Here is a 10,309-nt window from a genome sequence, read left to right as displayed (position 1 = left end):
AAAAAAAAAAAAAAAAAAAAGTATAGTATGTCAGCATTTTCATGTGTCTTGGGAGGAAGAATACTCATGAATCTTTGTATTATGTTGCATGGGATCAGGTTAAATTTACTTAAAAAATTAATTTGACCTAGAGAGATCATTAAGTAATGATGCAGAGAGGTCCAAATTCACAAAGCTAATATGCTTGGGGCTAAAGTCTGGGAACCATTGCACACGTTTTGGGGTTTAAAAAAAACCCTTTGGATGGGAAAATAAATTCAAATTTACAGAAATACTGCAAGAAGTATACAAAGAACTCCTGGAATCCTGCCCCCTCGGCTTTCCCAGGCGTTAACATGCTTCACCTGTGCTCCAGCACGTTCCTTCCCACCTCTCCATTTTTTCCTGAACTATTTGAGAGGTAGTTGCAGACTTTACGCTCTTTTACTTTTAAATGCTTCAGGGTGCATTTCCTAAGAACTAGGATGCTCTCATACACAATGACAGTACATTTATTCAAGAGATTTCATGTTGATTCACTACTCTTATCTATTGAATGGTCCACAATCAGTATTCCCCAGTTACATAGAGTTTTCAGGTATTTTGAGAGTAGAAGAGTTGCCATGAAAATCACCCTAGAGAAGTAATTTTCACTGGGGAATTTCTCTAATTGCTTTGTTAAGTTTGTTTTTACCCCCCATCTTGGTATACATTCCTGGCTGAAATGCTTATGTGGGTGTATTGCAGTTTTCCCCAGTGGCTGGCTGTAAAATTATTTTGGCTGCCTGAGGCAGTTTTGGGGGTGATCTTTCCTGCTCCTGAAGATAGTTGGTGACAATGGGGTTCTTAACATTCTGGCAGCATCGACTGTGCGGGGATCTTGAAGCTTAGAAACGCTGACATTGAGCTGCGGAAAGGCGAGACGGACATTGGAAGAAAGAATACGCGGGTGAGGCTGGTTTTCCGAGTTCACATCCCAGAGTCCAGTGGCAGAATCGTCTCTTTACAGACTGCATCTAATCCCATCGAGTGCTGTAAGTTGGACCCTGGGGCCCGGTCTTTCTTTGGAAAGCGTAGGGCACATGGGCTTCCCCTGGGAGCAGTGTATTCTGGGTGAGGTACCTGGGGTGGCCTGTGGGAATGTGTGGGACCCCCAGGGTTACGCTGACCCAAGATGACCAGAGGGGCCAGAGACAGAGCACACTGCAGTGTTCTCTTGCTGCTTCTATTGAGTTCTGTATGGTTTCGTGGCCTCACGGGAAATTTAAAAATAATAGGGCCAATAAGTAGCTTAAAGCTTCGTTCGGAAGACTTGAGATACGTAAATATCGTTCTGGTCTTAAAGGATAGATGCATTTGGAGTGAGTTTGCTGTGCGTGGTTCCCTTTTTTCTTTTCCTTCTTTATTGTTTAAATAACAATAACAAACCACAGCAGCTCTCACTCACTGAGCTTCGACTCTGCCGCTCACAGTGTTAAGTGCTCAGCATGAATATTCACAGTAATCCCTGGCACTAGCTGGTGTCGGTGTGCCCATTTTACAGATGAGGAGGTAGAGTCACAAGAGGGTAAGTTGTGCACACAACCAAAGAGTGGCAGGGTTGGGACTGGAACCGGGGCTTTTGCATGCAGGAGCCATGCCCTGTCCCCCATCCATAGCCCATCTCTGCGTGTTGACTGAGCTCTATTTTGTATCCTGCACTATCCCAGGGGTTGGGGATCCACAGATGAGCAGGCCACTTTCTCTGGCCTTAATGAGCTTACAGTCTGGAGAGGATAAGGACACCCAGACAGATGGTTGTGTCATTACAGAAGATTTTCAGAATCCAATATGAAGTGACCAGGATCTGCCATTTGGAAGGACACCGAGCAGAAACCTGGCACATTTCTATCAGGTTTCAAAAGAAGAAGTAGCTTTGAGCTCATTCTTACGTACTTTGTACCTAAGTTTAAAGTCTACCTGTATGTTAACACAGTTCTGTAGTTAATCTTTGCGATTAGATGTGACAACACTTATCATCTGTTTAAAAGTTTAGGAGTTACTTTAAAAAGTATAAAGAAGAGGCCAGGTGCGGTGGCTCACACCTGTAATCCCAGCACTTTGGGTGGATCACTTGAGGTCAGGAGCTCGAGACCAGCCTGGCCAACATGGTGAAACCCCATCTCTACTAAAAATACAAAATTAGCCGGGCATGGTGGTGCGCACCTGTAATTCCAACGACTTGGGAGGCTGAGGCAGGAGAATCGCTTGAATCCAGGAGGTGGAGGTTGTGGTGAGCTGAGATTGCATCACTGCACTCCAGCCTGGGTGACAGAGTGAGACGCTGTCTCAAGAGAGAAAAAAAAAAAGCATAAAGAAGAAAAAAATAGGCATTGTTCCAGAAACAAAAACTGTTTTTATTATTTTAAAGTCTCTTTCTTATAACAACATTTTGTTTTATGCTCTGATAAACATGTTCCATATTAAATTATGGTTCAGGGTTTTTTTTTCCTTTTTGCTGGACATTTTACCATAACTAGGTGTCACAAAATTAACTTCCTACAGAGGCCAGGGAGGCTGTGAAAATGAAGGGGTAGGCTGGGTGGCAGACATCAGGGAATAGTGGAGATTGGGGACATTCCCCACCTAAATGCGCTGTTGCTACTCAACTGCAGCCAGTATTTCCACATGGGAATATAGACTCAATGTGGTCAAATGTTTTGGTTATTTTTTGTTATTGAGAAGGAGTCTCGCTCTCTCGTCCAGGTCAGACTGCCGTGGCGTGATCTCGGCTCACTGCAACTTTTACCTTCTGGGTTCAAGTGATTCTCCTGCCTCACCCCAGCCCTCTGAGTAACTGAGATGACAGGCACCTGCTACCATGCCTGGCTAGTTTTTTGTATTTTTTAGTAGAGATGGGGTTTCACCATGTTGGCCAGGCTGGTCTCGAACTCCTGACCTCAGATTATCCACCCACCTCAGCCTCCCAAAGTGCTGGGATTACAGGCGTGAGCCACCATGCCTGGCCTATTTTATTTTACTTTAAGTTCTCAGGTATGTGTGTAGGAGGTACAGGCTTGTTACATAGGTAAACATGTGCCATGGTGCTGCGTGTATCAACTGGTGCTGGAAATCATCTGGTTTTTAAAAATAAACCAAAAAAATCCTGATTTTAAAAAATGGCAAAAAATCAAAATGCTCTGTGGTCAGAAAATATCTGCAGATAGCTTCTGTTAATCAGAGGAAGTCTGAAGACTAACATGCAAAGGGAAAGTGTATTTTCTGCAGAAGAGTTTGGGAAAGACTAGCCCTCATAGTGAAAAGTCAGGAAGGAGAGAGGATGGGCCCTTCTTTGGGAGAGCAGCCAGAACTTGGTCTTGGTTGGTCTTTGGAAATGAATGAAGAGTCACTATAATTTCTTTCAGCCTTTCGAGTCAGGATGTGGCTCAGTCTGAATTGGTGGTGAGCTTGTATTCTGACCTTAGGAGAGAAAGACCCAATAGTAGATAACAAGGGAAAACATGTTGAAAACCCGGTTACTAGAAATATTGGAATTCCCCTACTCAGCTTAGTAGACCCCACTCCTGTCCATCAAATGCTGGTCATGATGGCTGCCCCACCAAAGTCTTGGTTTTGAACCTCTCAAGATGTTTTTGGAAGGAAACTTGCAGTGATCTGGGGGACTCTGAGCAGATAAGGTCTCCCCTTTCTGGCAAATGACTCACTTTCCAGGATGGGACTGGGGTTTGTAGCAAGGTGGGGACAGTAGCCCCTGATCCTCCCTCTCTTTGGGTTTCTCAAGGCAACTTATCTTATGTCGATCTAAGACTTTGAGGATCATCACTTAACCACATGTACCTCCAGCAACATCTTCAGGGTGTTAGAAAGCTATTTGAACATTGAAAATTGTTTTCTTTTCTTTTTAAAAAGGCATTTGCCTGATTCGCCCTGCCTTCTTTTGACAGAGAAGGAAACTGAGACTTCTTGGTAAGGTGATTCACCTGTTTTTACTTGGTAGGTAGGAAAGCCAGTCTCCAACTTTCTGGTTCTATGAAATCTCTTCTTCTTTTGGTTCCCATAACCCACCCTCTCTTGCAGTACCAAGCTGATCTACCAGCTGACCACTCTTATTCTCACTAATAATTTTCTGTCATTTTAATTTACTTCTTTGTTCTGTTTCCCTAGACCAGTGCCTAGTAGGTCCATAAATATTTATTGACTGCTTACTGTATAATCCATAGGGAGGTAGTCAGTAAATACATATTAGCAATTAGTCAGTAACATGGGCTGGCGGAGTATTGTAAAATAAATTGTTACTAATGACAGTATACCCTTAGACAGTGTATACTGACTAAGTGAGAGTCTCCAATGACAGGGAGAGTGACTTGGTGAGAAGAACACTTTGTGGGCTGGTACTTATTTGCAAGGCTAACTTATTTACTTTGGAGATGCCTTTCATGTACCGTTTTAGGGATCAAGGGTAAGTTCTCAGATGCTAGCAGAAACAACATGAGCAAACTACCAGAGACTGCTCTTTGGAAGGTGGAGTGATTTGCTAGAAGTGCAGGTGCCTTATGTTTATTTGCATGCCAGCTGGCCAGAGCTGCAATCTCACTTTTGCACACACTGGCACCCTCATGTTTGCAGTCTTCTATTTCCACTAGGGCTTTAACATTGCCGAGGAGATCCTTCCAACTTCCCCCACTGCTCCTTTCCTTATTCTTGGGAAGACTGACCTGACCCTTCTCCGGTCTTCCAACCTGTCAATGCTGCCCGGACCCCTTCCCACTCCATGTAGATAACCGCACCTCCCATTTCTCTGGAGTATGGAAGAGGTCAGAGGGATCACCCCCGTCTTCCCCAACAATGAGCCTATCCATGATAGACAGCAGCTACTGGGGCCTGCCCTCTCTTCTCCAGTTGGCACGGAGCAGTTCCCCTCTCCTCCTGCTCAGCCTCATTCCCCGCCTGAGCCCAGCCTTCTTGGTGTTGTCAGCTTCAACTCCAGTTTCCCTGCAGGGGTAGAGCTGGCGCCTGCTTCCCTCTTATGTTAGTTTCCTAGGCTGTCATAACCAATTACTGCAAACCAGGTGGCTTGAAACAACAGAAATGTATTCTCTCACTGTTTTGGAGGCCAGAAGTCTGAAATCAAGGTGTTGGCAGGGTTGGTTCCCGCTGGAGACTCAGGGGAGAAACTGCCGGTGCCATCCCCACCAGCTTTTGGTGCCTGCTGGTCTCCCTGGCCTTCCTTGGCTTGTGGCTGCATTGCTCCAGTCTCTGCCTCTGTCTGCACATGGGCCTTTTCTGGGTCTCTGTGTGTGTCTTTTTCTGTTGCTTACGAGGATGCACTTATTTGGTTTATACCTAATCCAGGGTGATCTCATCTCCATTCTTACCTGAATTATATCTGCAAAGACCCTGGTTCCAAATAAGGTACATTCTGAGCTTGTGGGTGGATGGTTTGCAGGGAGGAGTCGGGTAGGGGGGTACTATGTAACCCATTACATTTCCTCAACTGCATTTCTTGACTTCCCTTCCTGTCTGCTCCTCAGTTCCCAAATGCATTGGGATCTTTCCCTGACTTTTTGGCTTTTGCACACTGTCACCTCCACCCAGAACATAGGTTCTCAAGCTTGACTGTATGCTAGAATTACTCGGGAGTTGTATTTAAAAAATACTGATGCCTGGCCAGGCTCGGTGGCTCACGTCTGTAATCTCAGCGCTTTGGGAGGCTGAAGCTAGAGGACTGCTTGAGCTCAGGAGTTGGAGACCAGCCTGACCAATATGGTGAAAACCCATCTCTACAAAAACAATTAGCCAGGTGTGCTGGTGCATGCCTGTAGTCCCAGCTATTTGGAGGCCTGAGGTGGGAGGATTGCTTGGACCCAGGAGGTTGAAGCTGCAGTGAGCCAAGATTGCACCACTACTCTCCAGCTTGGGTGACAAAGTTAGATGCTGTTTCAGAAAAGAAAAGAAAAGAAAAAAAAAAATACTGATGCCCTGGTCCCACCCCGGAGACTCTGATTTGGTTGTCAGGATGTGGCCTGGCCATGGGGGCTTTCAGAGATCCCCCAGTGATTCTGATGTGGGGCAGACTTTGAGGTACTTATCTGGAGCCCACCCCTCCCTATCCTCCAGTGGCTTGGCTAACCCTTTCTCCTCCAAGGCCTCTGTTTAGATGGCTCCTCAAGGAGGAAGCATTCCCTGACCCCACATAGTACGGGGTCCCCCACTTTGTGCTCTGACAGCCCCATTTACTTGTCAGTCTCTGTCCTATAAAGACTGAACCAGGCAATATTTACCAGGGCTTGGCACATAGTGACTGTCTCCAGACTGTATTTCCACACTGCCCAGTGGGGGAAAAAAGGCTGCAATGAGATAGGAGACGTCCACAGGCACACACCTGGTCCTGAGATAACTTAACAGAACCTCTCCAGCCATGTCTCCAGGCCCAGCCATGTCTCCAGGCAGTTCTGCCCAAGCCACCATGGCTTTCTCCCTGCCCAGCAGATGGGCCTCTCTGCTCAGGGTATTTCAGAAAACATGTAAAGCAATTTCACACAAAGCCCTGCCAGCTCAGGGCACAGAATGTAAATTCACTTTGCTCATTTTGCAGGGCTTGGGAGTGGGTATGGGGTGTGGGTTAGAAAATGGATTTTCTCACATGCTCTTTTCCCTCTCTGCCTCTCTTTGTGACATATATATTTTTTATGGAGGTATAATTAAAGTAGATTGCACAGATTGTAAGTGTTCAGTGATTTTTGACAATCGCATATACCCACGTAACCACCACTCAAGACAGCACTTTCTTCACTCCTGAGCATTCCCATGTCCCTTCAGCCAAGGCCTCCTCCTCAAGCCCACACACGGAGGCAGCCGCTGTTCTGATTTCTATCATGGTTGATTAATCTTCCCTGTTCTAGAACTTTATAGAATGGAGTTAATACAGTGTGTACCCTTCTGGGTCTGGCTGTTTTTGCTCAGCATGTTATTTTTGAGATCTGTCACTGCTGTGGAGTGCAGTACTGGATTCAGTAGTACATTCCTATTTATTGCTGAGCACTATTCAATTGCATGAATATAACAATTGTTTATTTACCATTGATAGACATTCGGTCTGTTCCCAGGGCTTGGGTTTATGGATAAGGCGACTATGAACATTCCTATTCAAGTCCTTTTGTGAGCAAATGCTTTCGTTTCTCTTGGGTAAATGACCTAGGAATGGACTTGGATGTGTATGTTTTTATTTATGTATTTTCAACATCGTATTCCACTCTGAACAAGGATGTATGAGAGTTCTAGTTGCTTCACATCCTCACCAATATTTGGTATTGTCAGTCTTTTAAATTTTAACCCTTCTAATGAGTGTGAAACGGGATCTCAATGTAGTTTTAATGTGCATTTCCCTAATGACTACTGATTCAGATGCTTGTTGGCTATCTATGTATCTTCTATTTTTTTATTTTTTATTTGTTTGAGATGGAATCTCGCCCTTGTCCCCCAGGCTGGAGTGCAATGGCGTGATCTCAGCTCACTGCAACCTCTGCCTCCCAGCTTCAGGTGATTCTTCTGCCTCAGCCTCTGGAGTAGCTGGGATTACAGTCGCCCACCACCACGCCCAGCTAATTTTTGTATTTTTAGTAGAGATGGGGTTTCACCATGTTGGCCAGGCTGGTCTCAAACTCCTAACCTCAGGTCATCCACCTGCCTCCACCTCCCAAAGTATTGGGATTACAGGTGTGAGCCACTGTGCCCGGCCTATGTATGTTCTTTGGTAAAGTGTCTGTTCAAATATTTGCCCATTTTTAACTGCGTTATTCATATTTTTATTGTTAATATGCATCAGTTCTTTATATATTCTGGACATAAGTCCTTTGTCAGATTTGTGTATGTTTATTTTCAGGTAGTGTCTTGTATCTTTTTTTTTTTTTTTTTTTTTTTTTTTTTTTTTGAGACAAAGTCTCACTCTCGTGGCCCAGGCTGGAGTGCAATGGTGCAACCTCAGCTCACTGCAACCTCCACCTCCCTGGTTGAAGTGATTGTCCTGCCTCAGCCTCTGGAGTAGCTGGGATTACAGGCACCTGCCACCATGCCCAGATAAGTTTTGTATTTTTAGTAGAGATGGGGTTTCACCATGTTGGCTAGGCCAGTCTTGAACTCCTGACCTCAGGCAATCTGCCCACCTTGGCCTCCCAAAGTGCTGAGATTACAGGCGTGAGCCACCACGCCTGGCCCAGGTAGTGTCTTTTCATGAACATTCATATTTTATTTTGATGAAGCCAAATTTGTCATTTTCTTTTCGTCTGGGATTAGTGCTTTTTGCATTCCTCCAGGAAATCTCTGCCTGTCTGAAGGCAGCAAAGACATTCTGTTACATTTTCTTCTGCAAGCTTTTCGGTTCTGGTTTCATGTTTGGGGCTCTGATCCGTGCAGGTTGGTTTTTGTGTATGGTGTGGGGTAGGGTCCAGCTCCATTGTTTTCCCTATGGAAATTCAGCTATTTCTTATGCTTTTTTTTTTTTTCTGAAAGCAAAAATTAGAAAACCTACGACCCCAATGCTTCCTGCACGCCTTCCATTTTATCCCTTACTTTACCCTCCTGGGTCTAGTTGGGAGTTGGGTGCTAGTGCAGCATTTCTTCAGGAAACCTTTAGAATTAGGGAGGCCCGGGCCAGGTGTGGTGGCTCATGCCTGGAATCTCAGCACCTTGGGAGGCTGAAGTGGGCAGATCACTTGAAGTCAGGAATTCGAGACCAGCCTGGCCAACATGGTGAAACCCCGTCTCTACTAAAAATACAAAAGTTAGCCAGGTGTGGTGGTGCATGCCTGTAATCCCAGCTACTCGGGAGGCTGAGGCATGAGAATCACTTGAACCTGGGAGGCAGAGGTTGTAGTGAGCCAAGATCACACCACTACACTCCAGCCTGGGCCACAGAGTGAGAGTCCATCTCAAAACAAACAAAAGAATTAGGGAGGCCCAAATGGCATGTTGACTGTGCTTTACTTTGTGCATCTTATCTTGTTCAGCTTATTTTGTTCAGCTGCTCCTGCTGGAAGCTGAAATGACTCACGTCATTATCATGGACTTCCCAATATTTATTCTTTCAATTAAAAATACATTTGGCATGTGATATATACTGTTCTGGGCACTAGGGATACAGCACTGGACAAAACAAAGTCCCTGCCCTCACAAAGGTTACATTCTAGTGGGGAAGGCAGACAGTAAACAAGCAAAGACAGCACTTGAGAGCCTAGCATCATGATGAAAATAACACGGACCACGGGTTGGTGGCTTGGTGCGGGAACAGCAACATCACCATGTTGATTAGGCTGGTTAAATGTGTGTGTGTCATGCCAATCAGGGAAGACCCCTGTGAGGATGGAGCTTGTTCACCCAGACCTGAGTGATTGGTCCACGGGGAGGTATAGCCAGTACAAAGGCCCTGAGGCAGGGATAAGCTCGAGGTCTCCAGGGAGGAGGAAGGTACCCCAGGAGACTGTGTGGAGTGCTATAGGTGGGGCAAGGGGTCAGAGGTGAGGTCTGAGCCCAAGGTGGGGAATTTGGATTTTATTCTAACTAAGATGGGAAGCTGTGGGTTCCAAGTAGGGGGTTGACATTATGTGTTTTCTATACACATAGTTTTTTGAGATGGAGTCTCACTCTGTCACCCAGGTTGGAGTGCAGTGGCATGATCTTGGCTCACTGCAACCTCCGTCTCCCGGGTTCAAGCGATTCTCTTTCCTCAACCTCCTGAGTAGCTGGGACTACAAGAGCCCGTTACGATGTCTGGCTAATTTTTTTATTTAATAGAAACAGGGTTTCACCATGTTGGCCAGGCTGGTCTCGAACTCCTGAACTCAGGTGATCTGCCTGCCTCAGCCTCCCAAAGTGCTGGGATTATAGGCCTGAGCTGCCATGCCCAGCTGTGATTTCTATTTTAATATTCATTTAGCACACAGCCTAGCACATAGTAGGTGCTAATCAATACTTGAAGGCAGAATGAAGGAAGAAAGAAGATGAGAGGCACAGGACAGGGAAGAGGTGTAGAGAAATGAGCAGTTATTAATCACCTACTGTGTGTCAAGCACCTTCTGTATTGTGGCTGAATCAGTATGAGAAGAGGCTGGAAAAACTGTAGCATGGAGAAGTGAACTTGTCCGTGGCCATCCAGCTAGTGAGGGGCAAGCCAGTGGTGACATCGTATCCCACTGAGCCTCGGGGCATCGAGGCTGAGCTACATATTGAGTGATAGATTAATTTGGGCCAGAAACCCAAAGGGTGGTATCATCTCATTAGAAATCAGAGACCAGCTCAGGGGCCTCCAGGGGGCTGTGGGCACCTGTCCACCCCA

The 10,309-nt window shown here is 45.7% G+C and overlaps 1 protein-coding gene across 9 annotated transcripts in view; it reads left to right on the top strand.

The window, feature by feature from the left end:
* Positions 1-10,309, top strand: part of NFATC2 (nuclear factor of activated T cells 2) — a 187,283-nt gene that overhangs the window by 95,980 nt on the left and 80,994 nt on the right. For all 9 annotated transcript variants that reach the window (XM_017888168.1, XM_017888170.1, XM_017888165.1 and 6 more), the window contains exon 5: positions 841-1,013. In XM_017888168.1, coding sequence (XP_017743657.1) covers positions 841-1,013 — 173 coding nt within the window. The remainder of the gene's footprint in view (positions 1-840; positions 1,014-10,309) is intronic.

This window comes from Rhinopithecus bieti, unplaced genomic scaffold, assembly GCF_001698545.2.
Source record: "Rhinopithecus bieti isolate Rb0 unplaced genomic scaffold, ASM169854v2 scaffold_15834, whole genome shotgun sequence".
Classification (NCBI taxonomy): domain Eukaryota; kingdom Metazoa; phylum Chordata; class Mammalia; order Primates; family Cercopithecidae; genus Rhinopithecus; species Rhinopithecus bieti.
This window is presented reverse-complemented; position numbering and strand designations above follow the sequence as displayed.